The sequence below is a fragment of the Rhinopithecus roxellana genome, chromosome 6 (assembly GCF_007565055.1).
Source record: "Rhinopithecus roxellana isolate Shanxi Qingling chromosome 6, ASM756505v1, whole genome shotgun sequence".
NCBI classification, from domain to species: domain Eukaryota; kingdom Metazoa; phylum Chordata; class Mammalia; order Primates; family Cercopithecidae; genus Rhinopithecus; species Rhinopithecus roxellana.
Window position 1 is genome coordinate 101,953,559 of NC_044554.1, and position 24,628 is coordinate 101,978,186.

A 24,628-nucleotide genomic window follows, 5' to 3' on the forward strand; every position below is an offset into this window, starting at 1 on the left:
CCAGGAGCAACCAGGCATGGCTGTGCCAGCCACGTCATCACCACCGTGAGCCCCCAGAGCCCTCCTGGCACCCTGTGAGGTGTCCTGTCATCTCCTTGCACCATGTAGTCCAGCAAACTGAGGCTCGGAGAGGCGTCTTGGCTCATCCACAGTCACACAATGAATGATTGGCAGAGCGGGATTCCAGCCCAGAGGTCCGCCCCCAAAGGCATGTCCTTCTTTGAGGGGCCCACTGGCTTCTGTTGGAGAGGACGCTTCTGCGTGGTGAGCCCTGGGGTCCGTGGTCCCGAGGAACTGGGGCCTGGCGAGGGGACGCTCTCTCTTGGCTCACTGGATCGACGTGGGTGTTTACTTCCCCCAGGAAGAGTAGGCACCCGTGGGGCTCCAGCCCGGCTCCCTCATCACTTTCTCGCTGGGGACCCCTCTCTGAGCTTCACGGCCTCGTCCTCATCCTCAGTCGTGTGCTTCCTGGCAGGCCTGCGGTCAGGGTCTGGCGTGGGAAGCGCTGGAGGGATGCAGCAGGGTCTCTGTCTGGATGTGCCCAGCGGTGTAGCCGCTGTGGTTACGCCTTCCTTACCGTCAGGGTGCAGGGTGGCCAGCAGCCCCAAAGCCTCAGACCGGGTTTCCATTGTGTGCGCACAGCATACTCCCTGCTCTCACTACGGAGGGGTGGGGGAAACGGGAGTCCTGGGAGAGAGCTGGCCTTCTCCCAGCCCTCACTATGCAGGCGCAGGGGAAACAGGAGGCCTGGGAGAACAGCTGGCCCTCTGCCAGCTCTCACTGTGCAGGAGTGGGAGGAAGGGGAGACCTGGGAGAACAGCTGGCCCTCTCCCTACTCTCACTGTGCAGGGGTGGGGGAAATGGGAGGCCTGGGGAGAAAAGCTGGGCCTCTCCCAGCTCTCACTACGCAGTTGCAGGCGGAAGGGGAGGCCCGGGGGAAGAGCTGGCCACCGTCTACAGGCTGCCCTCGGTCGGTCAGTGACTGGGAAGGAACAGGGTTCTAGCAGAGACACCCTTGCCGGAGGCCTGAGGCCAGCAGGGCCACATCCAGGAAGTCTTGGGACACCCAGTCCCCATTGTGGGGAGGATAGCCTGTCCATTGGGGGCGGGGCAGTGGCTGTGACGGCCACTCTGGGGGCCTAAGTTCAGGGTCTTGCAGACACCTGGGCCTACAGGTGGTGGCGTCATGGACAGGGCAGCCAGCAGCTGCGACGGCCACTCTGGGGCCTAAGTTCAGGGTCCTGCAGACACCTGGGCCTAGAGGTGGTGGTGTCATGGACAGGGCAGGGCGTGTGTCCCTGTCTGTGTGGTGGTGATGACGATGCTGACAGTGATCGGTGATGCCTGGGGCCGGATGCAAGGATGCACTTGAAGTCTGACCTCTGTGTAATTGTCCTCCCACCTCCCAGATGGCGGGCTGGGGAGGGACTCGTTAAACCTCTGGATGAGTGACAAGACACAGGAGCTGGCAGCATGCCTGTGAGCTCAGTCGTCCGTGAGCCAGAGACCCGAGAGCAGGAAGAGCAGAGAGAGGGAGGGGTTCACCCAGCACAGAGGCTGAGGGCGGGGGGCAGGTAGCGTGGGGTCGCTCGGCAGCTCCTCCCCACAGAGGGTAAGCCCCCAATGCAGAGGCCACTCCACGAAGAGGCAGCACTGGTGAGGCCAGGGTGCGAGGCTTCCCCCATGCATCCTCCCTTGTTTGACACCAAGTTATTAATTTTTTTGGAAGCCACAGCGCCCCATTATTTGTGGCTTCAATCAGTGCAGGAGCTCAGCCGCTGGACTACACGTTGTCGCTGAGCCAGGCAGGGTGCAGACTGGAGCTGCAGAATTGACAAGGCTCCTCCAGACGCCAGCGGGGGAGGCCTGGGGTGGCCAGTGGAGAGGGGTGATCGTTAATAAGGAACGGCTGCTCAGCCCCAAGCCCCTCCCAGTTGAGGAACTTAGCAAGCCAGGAACCCTCCCTCAACTAGGAAGCACAGGGGGGTTCTGTAAGCAGAGCTGCCCTGGTGGAGCTGCTCAGGAGGGGTGGGGCCACAGAAGGAGCTGGATGGATGTTGCCGGGGTCCCTGGAGGGAGCTGGGGGTCAGAGGTGCAGGCAGACAGGGAAGACGAAGGAGGGAAGGAGGAATGGCAGCTGTGGAGCTGCTGTCCTGCCTGGGCAGGTCATGCTGCCATTGGCAAGAATTAAAGGGCTTCCTCAGAGAAGGAGTGGGAGAGCCAGACTGTAGGAGGGAGGGAGAGGCAGAGACTGAAAAGGCACAGCCCTCTGCAGCCCCATGGGGAGCAGGGTGGGACCGGGTCCCTGTGGCATGCTTGCGGTGTGCCAGCGTCCTCAGGAAAGATGAACCAATGTTCACACCTTGTTCTGGTGAAGGATGGAGCAGGAAACAAGCTCACAGGGAAATCCACGTGGAACCCACCATTCATCACAGCCCTAAGACCACCCTTCAGTGCACAGGCAGTGACCTCCAGGAATGGGGGAGACAGATGGCCTTGCCGGGGTTTCTACTCCAGGGGTCAGCACAGGGTGTGGGCACAGGGCTTCCCTGTGCTGTGGGTGAGTGGCTCAGCAGCTGTCTCCTGTGTCGCCTGCCCACAGGGTACCAGATTGCCTACCGCCTGGCCAGCAGCAGTCCCCACACCTTCACCACCGTGGAGGTCGGCGCCACGGTGAGGCAGTTCACAGCCACCGACCTGGCCCCAGAGTCCGCATACATCTTCAGGCTGTCTGCCAAGACAAGGCAGGGCTGGGGGGAGCCGCTGGAGGCCACGGTCATCACCACCGAGAAGAGAGGTAAGACCTTGGGGGACCCAGGGGTACTGCGGACATGGCAGGCACCGCTTCCTCAGTCAGGCCCTCTGGAGTCTGTGGGGTACCTGGGAGGCTTCGGCCTTACCTTCGTAGAAAGAGAAGGGATGTGAGCATTTACAAAGCACCCACTGAGCCGACACGGAGCTGGGCACACTATCAAACAGCATTGCATTCACACGTTCAGCCTCACACCTGCTCTCTCAGACACGTGAGCATTGCATTCACACCTTCTTCCTCACACCTGCTCTCTCAGACACATGAGCATTCATTCACACCTTCAGCCTCACACCTGCTCTCTCAGACACGTGAGCATTCATTCACACCTTCAGCCTCACACCTGCTCTCTCAGACACGTGAGCATTCATTCACACCTTCAGCCTCACACCTGCTCTCTCAGACACGTGAGCATTCATTCACACCTTCAGCCTCACACCTGCTCTCTCAGACACGTGAGCATTCATTCACACCTTCAGCCTCACACCTGCTCTCTCAGACACGTGAGCATTCATTCACACCTTCAGCCTCACACCTGCTCTCTCAGACACGTGAGCATTCATTCACACCTTCAGCCTCACACCTGCTCTCTCAGACACGTGAGCATTCATTCACACCTTCAGCCTCACACCTGCTCTCTCAGACATGTGAGCATTGCATTCACACCTTCAGCCTCACACCTGCTCTCTCAGACGCGTGAGCATTGCATTCACACCTTCAGCCTCACACCTGCTCTCTCAGACATGTGAGCATTCATTCACACCTTCAGCCTCACACCTGCTCTCTCAGACACGTGAGCATCCATTCACATCTTCAGCCTCACACCTGCTGTCTCAGACATGTGAGACGGTCTCGGGTTTAAGGAGAGCAACGTTGCTCACAGAGTCTGAGTACCTGGAGCAAGGCTGCAGAGTCACCACACTTGAGAGTGAGCTCCCCGAAGGCAGCCCCCAGTCTCTGATGTTAAACCCATGTCCTCTGCATAGCAGGTGTTCAGTAAATAAGTTTTCCAAATAGCTGACTTCCCGATGAGAACTGTTGGGTCGAGCAGGGCCCTGCTTCATGCACGGGGGCAGGTGCTCTGTGCACTGCACTTGGCCTATCCTCCCTGCAGCACACGGAGCAGTATGTCTTTAACTCCGATTTTTACCAAAGATGAGACGGAGGAAATTGAGAGACTTTTATTAATTTGCCCAGACACACAACTGTGGAGCTGAGATTTGGATCCCCGCCCCGACACCGTGAGGCCAACTCTTTCCATGAGTCTATAGCGGGCGCCCTTCTCAGTGGGCTCTGCGCACGTCCTCAGGCCTTGCAGCACCCAGGGTTGGTGCCACAGGACCCTCACCTCAGCAGCCCCGGCTCCCACTCCAGGTCCTGACATCGCGGCCAGACCCAGGGACCTTGTGGGAATGAGGACGGGAGGGAGCTTCCAGGCACTGCTGCAGGGTCACTTGGAGCACACGGCTCTGGCCACGCTCCTATTTTTGTTTTGTTTTTTTATTTTTGAAACAAGGTCTTGCCCTGTCGCCCAGGCTGGAGTGCAGTGATGTGATCATAGGTCACCGCAGCCTGGAATGCCTGGACTCAAGCCATGCTCCCACCTCTGCCTCCCCAGTAGCTGGGACTGCAGGCCCACACCACCCAGCTAATTAAGTTCTGAAGAGACAGTCTTGCCATGATACCCATCTTGGCCACCCAAAGTGCTGGGGTTACAGGCATGAGCCACCGTATCCAGCTAATTATTTTAATTTTTGTAGAAATGGGTATCTTACTATGTTGCCCAGGCTGGTCTCCAGCTCCTGGGCTCAAGCGATCCTCCCACCTTAGCCTCCCAAAGCTCTGGGGTTGCAGGTGTGAGCCCCTGCCTTTTGTCCTCCCATAGCATTCAATGAAAGCACATCCCTTCCATGACCACTACCACTATCATTATTAATGTTATTAGCTGGAGAGACAAAAGCCCTCAGTCACCACAGACACCCGAGGTGCTTCTGCAATTAAAGCACATGGAAAAGGTGCCCTGTGAAACAGGTGCCCTCATCGCCCTGCTGCCACCTCAGGTATCAGCACTCAAGGCTTCTCAGGAAGATGGTAATGGCTCTCCCAAGCAAACATTTTGACTTCATTCTCTAATGTATTCGTGTGGTTTTATGGTTCATTTATCTTAAGTATTGACTGTGCCCCTCCCACGAGCCAGGCACGTGTGCAGGTGCATCACAGACGGTCTCACAGCAGGTCCCCTTATTTCCCCGTGTCCCGCCTCACAGTCCCACCCCGCAGTCCTGCCCCACTGTCCCACCCCACATTATGCCACCTGATAATCGGTCCCAGAGATTTCGGAGATTTTCCATCGGGGGCCCCCCTTCTCCATCCTCGTGGCTCAGGGAGAGGGAATCCAAGAGGCTTGCTAGTTACCACTAAGTCCAAGAGAGCCTTTGAAATGGGATACTCTGGGCCACCTTGTGTGCTTACAGAGGCAAGTGCTGATGAAGTGAGACCGGAGGCCTCCTCCCCCACCCGCCACTGCGGCCCAACAATCAATCGCCACTTTACACACGCCACGCATTCTAATCAGAATCAATAATCTTCATGATAAACAATTAAACAATTATTCCTCCCGCTGCGGGGCTTCTCTGCTGAAATCGATGGGGTGTGGAGGCACAGCAGCAGCAGACGATGGGCACTCCAGGCCGGACCTGGCCCCGGGCACCCCACATCCCCCATCCAAGCTACTGCAGACACCAGAGGCAGTGACAACCCAGAGGTGTCCTCACCTACAGCAGCACTGAGCAGACGCCATAGATACTTTAGGCCCTGGGTGACTGCAAGAAGGAGGAAATTCAGCTTTAAAGGTGGACTGAGCCCAACATCAGAAAAAGAGAGACCAAAGGTACCACAGGGCTTGGAGCAGCCCCCAAGACCCTGTGACCCCAGCAGTCATCACAGACACAATGCCTGGTGGTCTGGCAGCCTAGGGACCCCTATGTGGCTTTGTTCCTCTCTGTTAGTCTCTACGAGTAGTGCATCCAAAGTCAGCCTTAAGACAGCTACTTGGCTGGGTGTGGTGGTTCACGCCTATAATCCCAGCACTTTGGGAGGCCAAGGCGGGCAGATCACGAGGTCAAGAAATTAAGACCATCCTGGCCAACATGGTGAAACCCTGTCTCTACTAAAAATACAAAAATTAGCTGGGTGTCGTGGCACATGCTAGTAGTCCTAGTTACTCAGGAGGCTGAGGCAGGAGAATCCCTTGAACCCGGGAGGCAGAGATTGCAGTGAGGTGAGATCACACCACTGCACTCCAACCTGGCAACAGAGCGATCTCCTGGGGATCCTCCTTGGGAAGGGCAGCCTCTCACATGTCCCTGGTCTGTCCTCATATGGTTGCAGAGCGGCCGGCACCCCCCAGAGAGCTCCTGGTACCCCAGGCAGAAGTGACCGCGCGCAGCCTCCGGCTCCAGTGGGTCCCGGGCAGCGATGGGGCCTCCCCTATCCGGTACTTCACCGTGCAGGTGCGAGAGCTGCCCCGGGGCGAGTGGCAGACCTACTCCTCATCCATCAGCCATGAGGCCACAGCCTGCATCATTGACAGGTACTGAGAGGACCCCCCGCCCACCAGGAACAGTGCCCCGGCCGCCTCCAGCCAGCTCCTGTCCAGCTAGTGGGGTGTCTGTGTGGGCCAAGCAGGCACACCCCTGAGAGCACAGGCCCCCTTTCTTTTTGACACTCCCCATGCTGGGAATCCCAGAACTCCTGGATCCTGGAGCCACCTCCAAGGGCCCACCCCTAGCCCCTTCCTGGAGTCTCAAACTTCCTGGGCTGGTTTGAACACCCCAGGACCCAGGGATTGGCGAGGCAAGGGTGATGGGGGGTGGGCTGGACATGTGGGCTAGTGTCCTAGCCCCTCCCAATACTGGCAATGGGGAGGGGACCATGTGGAGGAGGGCTGGGTCGGCCTCAGGTGTCCAGGGCTGGAGGGACATTGCATCCCCTTGCGTTCTCGAAGCAGCAGGGAGATGGATGGCACCACGAGTGCTGTGCTTCCTTAGTGATGGCTGATGGGGAGATGGGAGGGCATGCCTGGGACAAGACAAGAATCCATACACTCAGTTATTTACTGGACCTCTGGGCTCAGCATGGGAGAGGGTTGCATTGACAGTAGCAGCGGTGTCCTGTGGGTCCTCCAGGGTCCTCACGACTGCGGTTACAGACTCACCCACTCTTTACAGCCAAGGAAACTCCCACAGTCACACAGATGGGTGTCCTAGGGCTTGGAAGCCACCCCAGGAGTCCCGCACCCTCACCATGTGTCCTGCCTAGGCCCTCCTGGGGCCTGTCGGGTTTGCAGGCCCTGCCCGGGCAGGGCCACCTGGGACACCTGCCTTGTGCTTCTCATCAGCCCAGAGTTTGGTCCCCTGTTGCTGAGCTCACACTCCAGGCTGTGGAGTGGGGCTCTTAGAGTGAGTCCCTCCGCGTCCAAGGGCTCTGGAGCCTGCACCAATGCCTAAGAGGGTGGAGGGGACGAGATGGTCGTCTCCAGGCTGGCCGAGCTTCCTCTGTCTCTCAGATGGTCACATAGGTCAGCTCTGCGTCCCTACAGTCACCCAGTGAGGCGAGACCATGATCCCGCTTTACAGAGGAAGACCACGGCCAGAAAAGTTGCTCGCTTGCCCATAGCCCCCGCCCAGCCTCCGTGGCGCCCAGCCGCCTTCATCTTGGAGGCTGCCCATCTCAGCCCTGCCTGGCTGAACCTGAATGTAGGGAGGGAGGCAGGTCTCAGGTGAAGCCCCTGGCAGCTCCTGAGAACACCACCCTTGCCCTACTCTGCCCTGGGGGCAAAGTTCAGACTTTGGAGTGAGGGCTGATTGGAGTATGGGTGTCGCTGGTCCTAGATATGACAACGGGGGTTTCAAAGAGAGGAGAAACATCCAAAACCCCCATCCCTGGCTTGAGGACCAGGCCCATGACGGAGGTGAAGCACTTGCCCAGGGAGGGGTGGCCCGCCGGGCATCTCGGTACAGAGCTGTGAAGCTGGAACTGTGCAGGCTCAGCCTGGCTTCTGTCGCTTGCCGTTGAGTGATCTGGGGCAGGTGACGGGTTCTCGGGCGTCTTCAGCTCCCTGGCCTTTGAGTTGCAAGGTTTGGAGATGATGATAAGGCCCTCTGGGCGGTCATGGTCATGGATGCCAGTGTCACCTTTGCCAGCCCCACACGGTTTCCCCAGGAGGCACAGCTGGGTGTCAAATGCAAATCCTGACCAGAGTCCCTGAGCAGCCCAAGAAGGGTCAGCCATGCTGCGGGAACCCATGGAACCCATGCTGCAGCTCCCAGGCCCCCATTGGAGACCACAGACCAACAAGGAAGCCAGTGCCCCAGTGCACAGCTCCAGCTCTCTGCAGCCCCAAAGGACCCACCCTGGCACAGTCACCCTATCCAATCTCATGGTCCAAGCAGCCCTCTGCTCTTCTGAAAATCGAGGTGGAATGGTCCGTGCACACAGGGCTTGTTCGCAGCAGGGCCAGAGCCACTGCCTGGCCTCCCCCGTGCAGGGCACAGCATCTGGTGAGGTCCGTATGCTGGCAGGCTGGAATTTAGAAAAGTTGTTCCATCCCCACAACTGTGGTTATGCCCCTCATGTTAGGAAAACGAGGCTGCAGCAGCTCCAGCTTGATGTTCCCTCTGAGGTGTTTTCCCTGGTGTTCTAGTCACTCAGCTTCCAGACAGTTAAAGCTTTGACAGGACTTCACCACCACCGCCACCGCCACCGCCATCCTCATCACCATCATCATTGCCGGAATCCCTCATCCTGTCCAGCACCTGTCATTTTCAACACCACTTCCATCTGTCATTTCATACGATGTTCATAACAGCTGTGTGAACACACAGACCAGACTTCTCACTATCCCCATTTTACACACGCAGACATTGAGGCAGAGATGTCTTAAGTAACGCATATGCGGGTGCCTCGACGTCTCTAAATGGAAAGGATATTTCCTGAGGTTTTTGTACTTGTCACATTCTGGGAGCCAGAGGTCAAGGCTCCATAGACACAATCCAGGTCCTGCAGTTAATTTACAAGCGTCAGCAACATCTGAAAACCCAACCCGTGTGCATCTGAACACCAAGCTTTCTGCAGTCAGTCTCTCCTTAATAGCCACGTGGCCTTGGAAAAGTCCAGCCCTTGGCTGCCTGCTAGGACTCTGACTTCTCATCTGTGAAAGGCAGGGCTGGAGCAGGGATCCTGCTGTTCCCTCCAGCTCTGTGAGTCCAAGGTTTGCCTCATTACTGACCACCAGCGAACTGGCAGCCAAGAAATAAGGCAATTGGAATAGTCAGAGTGTCCGCCAGGTTCCTGCCGGCATCTCACTTGCCCTTTGAGCAACAGCAACAGAACTCGAGAGGCACAGTTCTCTTCCCTCCAGAGGAAGGCACTCCTAGTGGCAGATGCCATCCTCCCGGAGCCCTGGAATTCTCCTGGCACAGCCCCGAGGGTCAGGGGAGTGTGGCCGGGTACGCCTAGCCTGACTTAACAAAATACACAGGATGCTTAGCTTAATTGGCAGTGTGTTCACAGGTAGAAATAACCTCATCCTTTGTATAACTATCTAAAAGAAGGAAAAAAAAAAAATCATACCACTATTCCTGAAGGCTTCTGAAACCAAACAGAGTAATTGTGTGCCTGGGACTTCATGCTGGAAAGGAGAGGTCCATGTTTCAGGACAGACAGTTTAATTTGGTATAGGAGATACCGCTGTCAATTTCCTAATGGACCATAACTAGGACAGATGCTTCCTCTGCCTATCAATAGAGAACATGTCACAGGAGAATCCCAGGAAGGCGATATTTTGTACACTGCCACAGTGTAATCTCCCTTCCTGTTTAATACTCCTGACAGCTACATTTTACTTTCACCAGTTGTGTGAAATCTGCAAGTATCCAAAAAACGTAAAGAGTTTAACTGTCTAAATTTGGTGACCATGACTACGTGCAGGGAATATGGGTCTAGACCCCCAGGGAGAGGCGTTGGGTCTGAGACGTGTTCAGGCATTGCCAGTGTCTGGTTGATGGTTGAAGTGAGACGGGGTAGCCAGCCACAGAAATGCAGTAGAAAGGAAGAAGAGAAGGGCTCTGAGCCCAGTGTGACTTGGAGGTTCTGGAGGTCCTGATGTGTGGGCTCAGGGGGTAGCTGTGTGTCCGATAGTGATAGGCTCAGCTCCTCCTCTGAGCTCTCCTGTGGGATAGGTGCAGGGGGTCCAAACAGAAGACAGAAAGGCTCGGAGGGAACGAGCATGGAAAACAGCAGGGACTCAATGAATGTCAGCACAATGGCCCTGGCTCCATTCGGGTGACTTCCTTCCTTCCTTCCTTCCTTCCTTCCTTCCTTCCTTCCTTCCTTCCTTCCTTCCTTTTTTTTCTTTTTTCTTTTTCCATATAATGTAATTTTTTAAAATACCATTATTTAAGACTCAGATGAACTGAGTGTGGTGGCTCATGCCTGTAATCCCTGCACTTTGGGAGGCTGAGGCAGGAGGATGGATCATGAGGTCAGGAGTTTGAGCCCAGCCTGGCTAACATGGTGAAACCCCGTCTCTCTACTAAAAATACAAAAATTAGCCAGTTGTGGTGGTGGGCGCCTGTAACCCGAGCTACTCAGGGGGCTGAGACAGGAGAATTGCTCGAACCTGGGCAGCGGAGATTGCAGTGAGCCGAGAGTGCGCTACTGCACTCTAGCCGGGGCGAGAGAGTGAGACTTCGTCTCAAAAGAAGAAAAAAAAGAATCAGATGGACTTGGCCAAGGATGTGATACATGAGCTTGATATTCTTTGTGATACAATAGTGAGGTCTAAGTGTTTGTGTTTGGTTGGTTGGTTGGTTATTTGTTTTTGTCTGTCACCCGAGCTGGAGTGCAGTAGCTCCATCATCGCTCACTGCAGCCTCCAACTCCCGGGCTCAACATACCCTCCTGTCTCAGCCTCCTGGGTAGCTAAGGCTACGGGCATATGCTATCATGCCTGGCTAATGTTTAAATTTTTTTTTTTAGAAACAGGGTCTCACTGTGTTGCCCAAGCTGGTCTCAAACTCCTGACCTCAAATAATTCTCTCACCTCAGCCTCCCAAAGTACTGGGATTACAGGCATGGGCTACCAGGCCCGGCCAATAGTGAATTCTTAAGAAACGTTTTTAGTGCCTTTCAGATAAGCAAATAAAGACAGCAGTGAATCGCTTTAGAAAGATGCTCAGCACTCATCCATTTTATATTAGAACCAAAATGAATGAATGGAGCTCCTCCTGTTTAAGACTCTGCATTTAGCTCTGAGGCAGGAACATGGAACTTAAGCTGTGTCCTTCCCCGACGCCCATTCCAGAACACTTTGGCTGTAGAGGTCAAGTTTGTGTATGTGATTAGCCATCTGAGGCAGTACGAGTACTAACTGGCTTTCTGAATAGATTGGTTATTGATTTGGGGTAGCAAGAGTTCTGATAGCAAGTTCAGATGGTGAGGGTCCTGTATTACCCACATTATTTATTTCCTGAGTTTGGGATGATTAGAAGAAAGAGATTAGATGGCAGATGTTTTCTCAAAAATAGCCCTAAATCTATCCAGCTTCTGAGTTTGCACACGGAGATTTGGGAAGTGAGGCACGGAGAATGAGCAAAGGCCCGGGATGGGGCACCAGGCAGCGTCGATGCTTCCTGGGGATGAGTGAGGGCTCCGGGGCAGGGGAGCCAGAGAAAGCTTTCGGGAAGACAGGAAAAAGCACATCACGTTTATTCATTGCCTGCTGTGCGCCACGATCCACCCGACTCCATGACGATGGGTGATGCGATGTCATTTTCACAACAGCCCTGGAAGCCCGGGTGCTGCTATCTCCGTGTCCATAGCCGAATACAGCGAGGCTCTCAGACACTGACTTGCTCCAGTGAGTAGTGGCAGAGCCAGCATTGGAATCCTGCCAGGCCCACTCCAAAGCAGAGTTTTGGGCTGGCTTGGAAGCATGAACAGAGTGCAGAACTAGGGGGAGTTAGAAGGGTTGCAGGAGGGTGTTCTTGCATCCTGTGGGCGTTTGTTCCTTTATCAAGGAGTCACCAAAGTCCTGCTCTGCCACAGGAGGGAGCGTGGCAGGAGCAATGGGGGCGGGGGGCTCAAGGATCAGACATTTGGCCTAGGAGGTAGACCAGTCATCCACAAGAGCAGCGCTGCAGGGAAGTGAAGAGGCAGGTTGGGGTGAGTGCACAGAGGACGCTACCGTCTAGGACTGCAGGGCCAGGAGAGGGGATGATAGCTCTGCCTGCTGCCTGTCTTATTTGGGCAGTGGGTCTGCTCCTCCCATAGGCTGCTGGAGCTGCATTCTGCCTGGTTTCAGGGCACTGGTGTGGCTTCCACCGAGAGGGTTACCTCCCGCAGATCCGCATTCTGTGTTCCCTGCAGCTCGCAAAGACACTTAATCAATCCTTGTTGAATGAAGTGAGTCCGGCAAAACACAGGCCTCACGCTAGGAACTCTGCTGTCTGTCCTCCTGCGCACCCGACCCCATTTGTCTGGGAGCCAGGCTGATTTGTCCAGCCACCTGACACGTATTTACGGCACACCATGTGTGCCTGACTCAGTGCCAGATCCAGGCAGGACAGTGGAGAAAGAGGGGTTTCAAGGAGCTTGCAGTGTGGCTCCAAACCCCCAAATCATAGCAAAGCGTGAAGTACTAAACAGTGCAGTGCTGAGTATAATTACAATTCAATGCCAGAGGCCAGTGAGAAAGCAAATACATCAATAAGTAAGCATAATCGTAAATAAATAAATAAGTAAACACATCATTTCTGCAACATCTACTGTGTGTCAGATGTGACTCTGGTATTTATATGTCCTCATAGGCAACCCCCCTCCCCACCCCGAGAAACTTCAGCAATGGGGAATAGCGTCCTTATTCAATCCTTCCTCTCACAGATCTGCTGAGCGCCTCCTGGGTGTTCTTGGCTCTTGGGGTACAGCAGGAAAGGAGGCCGACTCAGTCCCTGTCCTCGTGGATGCTGAGTCTTGTAAAGACAGACAGTCATCAGGGAAATGTCACCCATCATGATGCAGAAGATGAAGGGAAGGAACAGGGCACAGGAGACACAGGGCAGGGCCATCTCAGCGAATGCTTACAGGTCCATGGGAACAGCTGATCCGTAGCAAGCTTGCACCACATGCCTGACTCTCTGCTGAGTGCCTCACCTGAGTTTAAGCCTCATATCCGTTTCATGATGCCTGTGCTATTATCAGCCCAGATAAGGAAACTGAGGCAAAGTATGCTGTCCCAGGTTAACTGGGAGGTAGAAGCCAGGCAGTTTTAATTTGGGGTCCACGTTCCTAATGCCCATTCTGCTGCCTCCTGGTACAGGAGAAGGAGCCAGTGGGGCTATGGTGGGCGGCGCAGATGGATGAGGTAGGGAGGTCACGGGAGAAAACACATGATTATCACCCAGACGAGACAAAATAACTCCTAGGGTGCTAGGAACAGAGAGGAGATGGTTTGTTTTAACTTAGCAAAGGCTATCTCCCAGAAACCTGGAGCAAAGGTCATTTTATGGTCGGACTTCAGAAGCATCTCCATTAAAGCTGGGGCCAAGGCCAGCTGCCTCCTGTGGCTATTTTTCCAGTTGTGGACGCTGAATGCAGAGGGGCTGAGATGTGCCTGCAGTCAGGGACTGGGAAGTAGCAAGATCAGACCAGGTTCTGGAGGGTTGCAGTGGAAAAAGATGCCTTGAGGTGTAAACTGGTAGAGAAACACTGTCACCTGGTCTTAGGCAGGATGGGGACCTGAAAGCAGGAATAGCATCTGATCATGATTTCCAAAAATGGTTATCAGTTTTCTAAAAAGCAGAATCCTTCCCTTAAACCAAATATGACCCAACCCAAATGCATAAACCCGATGGGCATGGAGCTGCTGTTGGCTGATACGGGCCATGTGGGGCTCTGGATGTCAGAGGCTTCAGAGTCCTGGAGATCCACAAGGTTCCATTTGAAAGCCACTGGTTTACAGATTCCATTGGGAGTGAGGACAGAAGACTGGTTTTCAGGTGATGAGGGCTTCGGCTTACAGTGATAGTTGAGGAGACTTTTAGACATGAGTAATAGAGGTTGAGAGTCTTGAGGCACCCCGAGTTTTCTGGGCTGGAAACTGAGGAGGGTGGAGCCCTCATCTATGAAGAGCCACTGCCCGCCAGGGAGGAGAACAGAGCAGCTTCCTCACTTGCTCATTCAGAAGTCAAATAAAGGGCATCTGAGAGGAACCAGCCAGTGACTGAGCATGCATGGGCTGCAGGGCAGGTCCCTGACCAGCTAGGGCTTCACCAAGATCCCAGCATCATCTGCACAAAAGAGTTTGGCTGAAGTCTTAGTCTCAGACATGGCATGGGGCTTGGCACAGGAGACCCATTGCATGTGGAATAGCTGGACGGATGGAAGGAAGGAAGGAAGGAAAAAGGAAATGAAGAAAAGGGAGGGAAAAGGAAGGAGGGAAGGGAGGTGGAAGGGAGAGAAGGAAGGAGGGAAGGGAAGAAGGAAGGAAAGAAAGTGGGAAGGGAGGAAGAAGAGAGAGAAAGAAGGAATGAGGGGAGGGAGGGAGGAATGAAGAAAGGAAGGAGGGAAGGGAAGAAGAAAGGGAAGGAAGGAAGGAGTAAGAAAGGAAAGGAAGGAGGGAATGGAAGGGAAGAGAAAAGGAAGGAGAGAAGGGAGGTGAAAGGGAGAGAAGGAAGGAGGGAAGGGAAGAAGGAAGGAAGGAAAGCAGGAAGGGAGAAAGAAGGGAGAGAAGGCAGGAAGGAGGGGAGGGAGGGAGGAAGAAAGGGAGGAAGGAAGGTGGGTGAGCAGATGGAAGTAGGCCTGAAGTGCTAACACCGGAAGGCACCTCAGGGAAGCATTAGTCCCGTTAAAATCTCCAACGAAGGGCTGGGGGCATTTTTCACTTGGATGCTTGACAGGATGTGGTCTTTTGTAAAGTGACATGTGACTGTTGCCATTTACTGGTCCTGCAGCAATGGGCCTCCATTTTATCATCCTCGAAATGGGAATAATGATGCCTCCTCTCCCAGAGCTCGCGTGGGTTGGAAGGGGTTGCACTTGCCAAGTGCCTGGCACCATGTCAGCCCCAGCGAATGGTAGGGATGCGGGGCCGATGGGTCTCTGCCTGCAGCCGGGCAGGAAGTGGACCCTAGAGAGCCCTGCAAGGCTGGGCCTGGCCAGTAAAGAGCTCCAGGAGGACGGAGCGTGGGAATCAGGCGGGAACTCATTTTACGCTCCGGATCAGCACAAGGGCCCGGGGAGTTAGCACTTCCTGAGGAATTCTCTGGATCCCTTGGAGAACAGTGAGGTACCCACCGGAGTGGCAGAGGTGGCTCCAGTGAGGGGTTGGCAGTGCCTCCCCAAGGAGCCCTGAGCAGAATCTTCCCCCTGGCCAGGACGCCTACACTCACTGCCCTCTGTGCAACTCCTTTCTCCCTGAGGATTTCGACCATCCAGGTGTTCAAAGGCTTCTCCCAGGACAGGTCCAGGGTCCTCTTAAAGCCCCTGCTCACTGCACCTGGGAAGTGATTGAGTCCAACCCAAGAACAGCCTCCTTGCTGACCTGTCTCGGGCCCACACAGGAGGCCAGAGCTCTCAGGGCAGGGGAGGGATTTGCCCCTCTTCCCAGGGCTCCACCAGGAGCACCTGAGGGCAGGACAGGGAGGCAGGGCCCCGGCAGTCACGGTCTCTTCCACATTGCAGACTGAGGCCCTTCACCTCCTACAAGCTGCGCCTGAAAGCTACCAATGACATTGGGGACAGCGACTTCAGTTCGGAGACAGAGGCGGTGACCACGCTGCAGGATGGTGAGCAACCCGGGGCCCAGACTGCGTTCCTGGCCACTGCCCCTGGAGCCCGAGACACTTAGGCCCCACTTTCGTCTTGAGCCAGGAAGGGGTCACCAGGGAGCGGTGGCAAGCAGTAGAATTCCATTAGTGACAGACAGCTCGGAGGGTTTCCGCACAGCCTGTGGTCATAAATCAAGGTTTCAAGGGCTTCCAAATGGAATGGAAGGCTCTTTGATTGGCTTCCAAAGCCCCTGCTATCCATTAGCATCCCAGAAATTGAATAATTGATAGGGTCATTAAAAATAAATGTCAGTGGGTAGCTGGGTTTTAAGAGATTTTCCCAGTTTTTCTCATTCACGAGCCACTCTCTGACAACAGCGCAGGTAAGTGATGGGAAGTGCGGTCTCCTTAGAGCTCCAGGTGGTGGTTTCACCTGCTCCATCCTATCTCGGCGGTGTTGGGCCTGAAGATGGATTGTCATTCTGTGTGGCCCAGGCCTGTGGCAAGCCCAGGAGGCAGCTCTATCAGCCACGTCCAGTGGTGATCACAGGACAGGTGGGATGGAAAAGAATGGATGGTGGGGAATAGCTCAGCTCCCAGGCCGGAAACCCAGCACTTAGTTCACCCAGCAGCGCTTCATCATCATTCCCGCAGCCGACCCCCAAAGCACTGTCTTTTCCATTTAACGCTCCAGTGGAAGAATTTTCCAATAAACCAGTTTCCAACTGGCTCACCCTGTGACCTCACATCTTCCGTTCTGCTCTCTTGATGACCTGGAAGTGTGGCTTCTCCCGCACAGGCCTCCCTTGGCCTCAGGGACCAGCAGAGGAGTTGAGCAAACCATTCCTGGCTTCTCAGCAACTCATAGAGGCTGTTTTGCTGCAAACCCTGCACTCCCAGCAGAGCAGAACCCGCAGGAGCCTCCAACAGGCGCCAGCTGTGCTTCCAGGAAAAGTGCACCTGCCCCTAGAAAAGCACTGTCTGGCTTCTGTGGCTCCTGCCTCTCGCCCAACTGTTTTCTGAGCACAAATCCTGGGATTTATTGGAGCTGTGGGGAAAGCCAGTGAGGAGGAGAGGAGCCGCCCTGGGTGTATGGGGTGGTCCAGGGCCTTAGTGAGCCCTGCTGGGCCCTGAGGAACTGGGATCAGTCCCAGGAGCTCACTGTCCAAGGGTCCCACATCCTTGGATTCAACCAACTGTGGATTGAAATGTTCAGGAAAAAAGTTAAAAATACAAATTAAAGAAATACAGTGTAACAACTATGTATTTGTTTGGAGAGTATTATGACATTGTACAATTTCTAGGTTACTCATAAGGGTGCCTACAATTATAACATTGCAACATTGTTATATAACAGTGTTACAAATTAGAACATTGATTGCAGGAGGACTGATGAGTAACCTAGAAATGATTTACAGTATTCAGGAGGATGTGTGCAGGTTACATGCAAATACTGCACAGCTTTATTGTAGCAAACCTGGAGGCCCAGGCTACTTGTAACTGGACAAGCCTTCCCCACTTAAAGTGGAGACCAAATGTCACACTAAACCACAAGGGAAAGGCTTTGCAGCAACCAAATTACAAAACAAACACTATATAAATGCATTCATTTTAACCTTACCTTTAACACAGTTGAGGTAATGTTTGCAACTAAGCACTAAATCTTAGAATAAAGGACAAAAACCCACACGAGCTGATGTCATTGTCATAATCTCTCTGACAGATTGTGTGACAGCAAAGTGCAACAGCCTCCTTTGCCCTCCAGGGTGGCATCCAAAAGGACCATTGTTGAAAAAAATATTCAAGGGCCTCTTCAGACTCCGGAGGCCTTTCTTATCCTTTGATATTCAAATTGGGCTTTGATGCACCTATCTTGTCAATCGTCTTTCCCGGGATGTGCAGTTTTCTTTTTGCAATGGATTTGCATTGTATTTGTGTTGTATTGTCTTACACTATCTAGAGATTGGCAGGCACAGACTCTCTCCAGGGGTTGGGAAACCCTTGGCATGATAGGGAGAGTCCTCTGAGTATGTGTACAGTTTACTGATGAACAGTGTCTTCTTACAGTGATTTATATTTCACTGCACAACCTCACAACTCGAGGACATTGAGAACTCCCTGTAATGGCACTGCTGTGTCACCAGGGCTGTCAGGAAGCTGGCTAGAGGGCCCACCATTAAACTGGAACCACAGGAGATTAAGAGGGTTGGAGGGAGACCCATTCCTAAAGCAGAACAGGGACGGTGGAGGTGTGACTGATGCAGGCACGGCCAGGGCTGACAAGGGGGTGCCTCTCAGGTCCAGAGGAAAATCACAGAGCAGGTGACCCTGGGACCCAATCTTGGGTTCTGAGTGGAGAGGCATCTGCTAGATGCACAAGCGGGCCTGTGGGAAGAACATCCTCATTCCGTTCAGTGAATATGGACTGGATGCAGAATGCGTATCGTGCTTCTGCTGGACCCCCAGGATCTTACAGCTGGGGAGACATAAGAATTCAGTTCAATATGCCAAGACAGGACCACACAGATTTGGAGGGAGCAGAGGAGGCAGGGAAGAGGGGCACAGAAGGTCTCTTGGATGTGGCAGATGACAAAAAGTTTAGTTTGGCCAGAGTGCAGGGCATGGCCATGGGCAGAGGTCAAACCAACCTTGTCCCTCCAGAGAGCAGAGCAGAACCATGGCAGATCCCTCTTTACTTCACCCTGCTGTCCCAGCCAGCTGCAGCCTCACCAGAAATTGACCCCCTTTCCTGATAGCCCTTTAGTGTTTCAAACCAAGTGACCTGGCATGATCATGTGTCCTATTCAGGAAAAGTAGCTCTCACCTAGGTATCTAAAAAAAAAAAAAAAAAAAAGATATGTTCCCTGCCTCTCCCAGAAGATCTGAGCCCTGCAGGGAAGGTCTCGGGCCAGAGAGCTCCAGGACAGCCTCTCTGGAGGGGTGGCTCTCAGAATGTCCACCACAGGGAGAGCCCAGTCTGGATCTGTTTCTCAGGGCCATTGTTAGGGTTGGGTTCCTCCTATCCTGGGCACAGGCTTTGAAGGAGAAGCTCCGGGAAGCCCCAAGGAAGGGCAGGAGAAGGGGACCCCTGGAGAAGGAAGGAGGCAGGGCTCATCAGCCTCCCACACTCCCTGAGGGTGGCCCTGGGAAGGGCGGCAGACCATAACAACCACCCTGATCCCTGCTTTTCTCTCCTGTGTGTTTCAGTTCCAGGAGAGCCCCCGGGATCCGTCTCAGCGACGCCACACACCACGTCCTCTGTCCTGATACAGTGGCAGGTAAGAGCGCGGGGAATCACGTGCATTTTGTCAAATGTGTTCTCATTTCCCTGCACGTTCAGCCACGATGGCTGGACATGGACTTCAGGCGGAGCCCTGAGCTAAGCGTTTGAGAGTAGAACCAAGGAGACACCCCCTCAGACTCACAAACGCAAGGGGGAAATGGTGTCAGTTATCATCTCAGTGTAATTTCCAAAACATTGGGAGCAGGGCTGCGATGCATGCAGAGAGTGAACTTGACTCCCCTTTTTCGGGAGGGACGGGCAGGATGGGGAGGTCAGTCTGAGAGCGCTGGAGGAACTGGGTATGTCTCGGCATTTCACCGAGGACATAGGAGCAAGGTTTCTATGTATACACAAATTGGTTATTGCCCTACAGGGCAGTAAAACTGCAACCGCTGGAGTTAGCTTTTCTAGAGAAGTCATTTGCAACCAGACAAAATTTAACTACCGGATTGTACATATTTTCTCGAAGTCTGGGTCTTTATTTATTATTATTATTATTTTTATTATTACATTCTTATTTTGGGACGGAGTCTTGCTCTGTCACCAGGCTGGAGTGCAATGGCACAATCTAGGCTCACTGCAACCTCTGCCTCCCGTGTTCAAGCGATTCTTCTGCGTCAGCCTCCCAAGTAGCTGAGATTACAGGCGCATGCCCCTACACCCAACTTTTGTATTTTTAGTGGAGACGGGGTTTCACCATGTTGTCCAGGCTGGTCTTGAACTCCTGACTTCAGGTGATCCACCCGCCTCAGTCTCCTGAAGTGCTGGGATTATAGACGTGAGCCTCTGTGCCTGGCTAAGTCTGGGTCTTTAATCTCCAGTGCGCGGTGAGTCAAACAAAGGCATGTTCTTCCAGATAATCACAGACTCCTTGGTGGGCCTGCTCAGCAATGCTCCGGTAAGGCATTGAAAGACACGCTGCCGTCTCTTTCCATTAGTTTCAATTTTGGGCAATGCTTACTAACGAGTACATTGATGACAAATATAACAGAGGGACAGAACTGCCAAAGGAAGAGCTGCAGGCCCCAGGGCGATCCCAGCTGAAGAGTGGGGTGGGGAGCTGCGCCGTGTGGCCCGGGTCCGGGGCAGGCAGATGTTGAGTTTCCTGAGGGCTGGAACTTGGCTGGTAACAGACACAACAGACGGACGGGCAGGGGGCCAAGCACGAGCGCAGAGTCGAAGCTTCTGGCCCGCAGGGAAGTTCCCGAGGCCAGAGTGGGGGCTGCCTTGCCAGGGAGCTGGGAACATGGTAGGATGGGGCTGGCGTGGGGCGGGTGCAGCGTGAGGCCAGGTCAGCCTAGGAGTGGCTGCTGGGAGCTGGGGTTGGGCTGGGGTCGGGAGGGCGGTCTGATGGACGCGAGATTTTTCCTCGGAGCTGATGCTGTCCTCAAGGACAATGGCAGGGTGCCCGAGGCAGCAGGTGGGAATGATGGTTCGGGAAATCAGGAGAAAATCAAGAGGAGAACAATGGTCTGGACATGGCCTTGGAGAGCGAGGGAGTTTCCCAGCCACATGCCCTCCACTGGTACGAGGGAGACAGGAAGGGGTTCTGTGGAAAGGAGGGGCTGCGGGAAATGGAAGGGATGCTGGGAAACACAGCCGAGACCACCAGAAGGTGTCCCAGACAGAGTGTCTTCCAGGGCCCTGCAGAGGGGCCACTCCAAGGAGCAGTGGCTTCACTCTGCAGCACGAAGGACGAGGCCCAGGCTAGGACAGCAGGTGCCAGAGATGCCTGCTGGGCCGGGAGAGAGACATGCTGAGTGAGCAGCGCCAGCCTCAGCCTTCCTGGGCATGGGCTTGAGGTGTGTGGTGCTAGAGATGCAAGAGAGGAACCCAGTGAGCAGAGCCTGGCTGGGCCGTGGGTGGGGCCAGCCGGAGGAGCTTGGGAGGGGCTCTGCTTCCCCCATCTTGCCATATGATCCTATGAAATATGACTATGTTTTAAGTATGAAAGTGGCAATTTATGTGATTCACCCGCATATCACTTGCTACTGCCACTTGTCTGAGGGATGGAGAGTGGGCGTTTAACAAGCTGGGGTCTGTGAAAAGCGTGTAATCTCCTTCAAGTGTCCGTGGAGGTGTGCGGGGCTGCGTCCTGGCTGCCTTTGTCTTGCTAAGGGATCTACCTTCTCTAGGTAGGATAGGAACATTTCCAGGGGATGAAAGAATGTCCCAGCGTCTCCTGGTGGAACTGGAAGAGCGCTTCTGTGGCACTCAACCCTGCTGAGCTTACCAGAGCATAAGGGGCCCAGAGTGGGAACCAAGAAAACAGCCTGGGCCCCACCCCTGCCCCTGGGAAGCCACAGCCCCTGATCTGTCTGGGAGCCACTGGCAAAGTGGCAAAGGACCCACCCGCAACTTACCATCGGGGGACTGTGGCCCTTAGAGGCCCCTCTGGCTCCGGGTTCCTCCTTTGTAAGAACAGAAGGTCACAAAGCTGAGCTCAGGTCTCATGCAACATCTCCAGTCTTTGGGGCCCACCAGACCCCCAGACCCGAGCTTCAGCCCTGACTCCCATGAGGGTCTCCAGTGGGAGGTCAGAGACGTTCAAAATGGAAACGCAAAGTCCCAAGTGCTCGTTTCCTAACCTGCACCAACACGGTCGACCACAAGAACATTGGCACTCTATACCATGCTGAATCCTACCAGAAAATTCCCATTTTCTTTGTCAACGTGGCAGCAGCCTGCCAATACCTCACCTAGGTAAGCTTCTTTCCTATAAAGGCAGTGAGTGTCAGCGCTGGGATGCGTCACCTCCGCCAAACAAGGGTTGTGAAGACATCACCTGCTGTCGGCCCCAGTGGATGGTGCAGGGCTTGAGCCCCCCTTGGTGCCGCTGGACAGCTCAGGGACGTGCCTAGTGCCGCCTGGAGGAGCCGGGCTGGTGTGTGCCTCAGCCGTCCCCCTCCAGAGCCCAGCAGAACAAACTAATTGCAAGAACAGGAGGTGGTCAATACAACGTCCTATAGAAATAAATGCTTGTCAACTGCCAGGCAATTGAAGTATAATTAAAATTATGAGTAATTTACTGCATCAGAACAAAAAGAACAAAGAAAAAGAAACTCAGTTTAAATATAGATTTGCATTCCAAATAAAATGTTTCACCTGTAAACGTGTTTTTTTTTTTTTTTAAGTAATCTCTTTAAAAATGCAAACACAGGGCCGGGCGCGGTGGCTCAAGCCTGTAATCCCAGCACTTTGGGAGGCCGAGACGGGCTGATCACAAGGTCAGGAGATCGAGACCATCCTGGCTAACACGGTGAAACCCTGTCTCTACTAAAAACTACAAAAAACTAGCCAGGCAAGGTGGCGGGCGCTTGTAGTCCTAGCTACTCGGGAGGCTGAGGCAGGAGAATGGCGTGAACCCGACAGGCGGAGCTTGCAGTAAGCTGAGATCCGGCCACTGCACTCCAGTTTGGGCAACAGAGGGAGACTCTGCCTCAAAAAAAAAAAAAAATGCAAACACAGGGTCAGACGTAATGGCTCACGCTTATAATCTCAGCACTTTGGGAGGCTGAGGTGGGTCGATCACCTGAGGTCAGTTCGAGACCAGCCTGGCCAATATGGTGAAATTCTCTCTACTAAAAATACAAAAATTAGTTGGGCATGGTGGTGGGCACCTGTAATCCCAGCTACTCGGGAGGCTTAGGCAGGAGAATCGCTTAAACCCAGCAGGTGGAGGTTGCAGTGAGCTAAGATCACGCCATGGCACTCCAGCCTGGGCAACAAGAGCAAAATCCTGTCTCGAAAAAAAAAAAAAAAAAAAAAAAAAAGGCCGGGCGCGGTGGCTCAAGCCTGTAATCCCAGCACTTTGGGAGGCCGAGATGGGCGGATCACAAGGTCAGGAGATCGAGACCATCCTGGCTAACACGGTGAAACCCTGTCTCTACTAAAAAATACAAAAAACTAGCCGGGCGAGGTGGCGGGCGCCTGTAGTCCCAGCTACTCGGGAGGCTGAGGCAGGAGAATGGCGTAAACCCGGGAGGCGGAGCTTGCAGTGAGCTGAGATCTGGCCACTGCACTCCAGTCTGGGCGACAGAGCGAGACTCCACCTCAAAAAAAAAAAAAAAAAAAGCAAACACGGGGCTGTAATTTCAAGGCTATAGACCCATTTAAATGCCTCCCATAGTAGACTGTCAGGCTTGATTCTTCTTAGTTGGACAGTCAATCCTTGCCTTGCATGGGGTCCAGTTCTGTTTGAAAACTAAGGATTAGAACTCCCTCTGTCTCCCAGGGTGGAGTGCAGTGATGCGATCTCAGCTCACTGCAACCTCTGCCTCCCGAGTTCAAGTGATTCTCCTGCCTCAACCTTCTGAGTAGCTGGGATTACAGGCCTGCACCACCAAGGCCCAGCTAATTTTTGTATTTTCAGTAGAGACGGGATTTCACCATGTTGGTCAGGCTGGTCTCAAACCCCTGACCTCAGGTGATCCACCCACCTTGGCCTCCCAAAGTGCTGGGATTACAGGCGTGAGCCACCATGCCCAGGCTTGTGTTTTCTTTTAAAGACAGGGTCTTTCCCTGTCACCCAGGTTGGAGTGCAATGGAGCAATCATAGCTCACTGTAGCCTCCAACTCCTAGGCTCAAGAGATCCTCCCACCTCAGCCTCCCCAGTGGCTAGGACTACAGCTGTGCACCACCATGCCTGGCTACTTCTTTAAAAAATTTCATAGAGATGCAGCCTCACTGTATTTCCCAGGCTGGTCTTAAACTCCTGGACTCAAGCGATCCTCCTTCCTTGGCCTCCCAAAGGGCTGGGATTACAGGTATGAGCCCCTGTGCCCAGCCTGTAAGTGGGTTTTGAGGCTGTTTTCTAGCAAAGAAAAAATTCCTAAGCAATGGATCACACCCTGCGGGAGGCTCTCAGTGTAACAGGCACCTTCCCAGAGGAGGGTTACATCTGCCTGGGCAAAGGCGGGGAGGCATCCCACTGCTTCAGAACACATCTTGGGGTTGTTTCTTTTTCTCTTCACTTGTGCCATCATCCACAGAGGACCAGCTCTTGCATGGGGTGCTGAGCTCTGGAGGGGACCGAAGCAGGCCGCAGAATGTGAAGAGCTTTCATTAAGCGTGGTGGGCTCTAAAAGGCATTGCTAGGAAGACAGCAGAAGGAACAAAACTAACTCTGGCTGGAGGGGCATCTGAACGCACTTTGTGGGACGGACGGGCTCCTGTGGTGAAAGGCTAGAGAAGCTCGGGGCCCCTGGCACAGCCCGAGGAAAGGCTCAGGGGTGACATCGCTGGTGGTGTGTCCCGTGGCGATTGCGTGTTGAGCCTCCTGTGCTCTCAGAACCATCAGGAACGAACTCCAGAGAGAATCCCTGTCCTACTTTCCAGGAAGCAGAAGGCACAGGATGGAAAGTGAAAGCTCGGATGCCCGGGGGACCATGGTGGCCGGATCAGATTGGGATTTAGGCACCAGCTCTGCCTGAACTTGCAGGAGACAGTGGCACGTGGTTGAGCTTCCCTCAGCCCAGCTCCCTGTCTCTAGAACTGGGAGAGTTAGGTCCTGCCCTGCTGCTCCCCACCTCAGCAGAGAGAGCTGGGTGGGAAGTTCCACAGAGGCCAGCAATGGCAAGGGGCCCAGGGGTCCCCGTGCAGGCAGCTGGAAGGAGGGAGGCTTTCCATGCAGGTCCTGCCTCCTCCCACCGCCAGGCCTTCCCTCCACTCAACCCTGCGGCCTCCAAGATGCCCACCCTCCCAGGTCT

The 24,628-nt window shown here is 54.2% G+C and overlaps 1 protein-coding gene across 2 annotated transcripts in view; it reads left to right on the plus strand.

The window, feature by feature from the left end:
* The window catches only part of SDK1 (sidekick cell adhesion molecule 1), a 982,307-nt gene that overhangs the window by 849,176 nt on the left and 108,503 nt on the right, over nt 1-24,628 (plus strand). For both annotated transcript variants that reach the window (XM_030933228.1, XM_030933229.1), the window contains 4 exons: nt 2,603-2,797; nt 6,200-6,401; nt 15,551-15,654; nt 18,844-18,914. In XM_030933228.1, the coding sequence (XP_030789088.1) occupies nt 2,603-2,797; nt 6,200-6,401; nt 15,551-15,654; nt 18,844-18,914 (572 nt within the window). The remainder of the gene's footprint in view (nt 1-2,602; nt 2,798-6,199; nt 6,402-15,550; nt 15,655-18,843; nt 18,915-24,628) is intronic.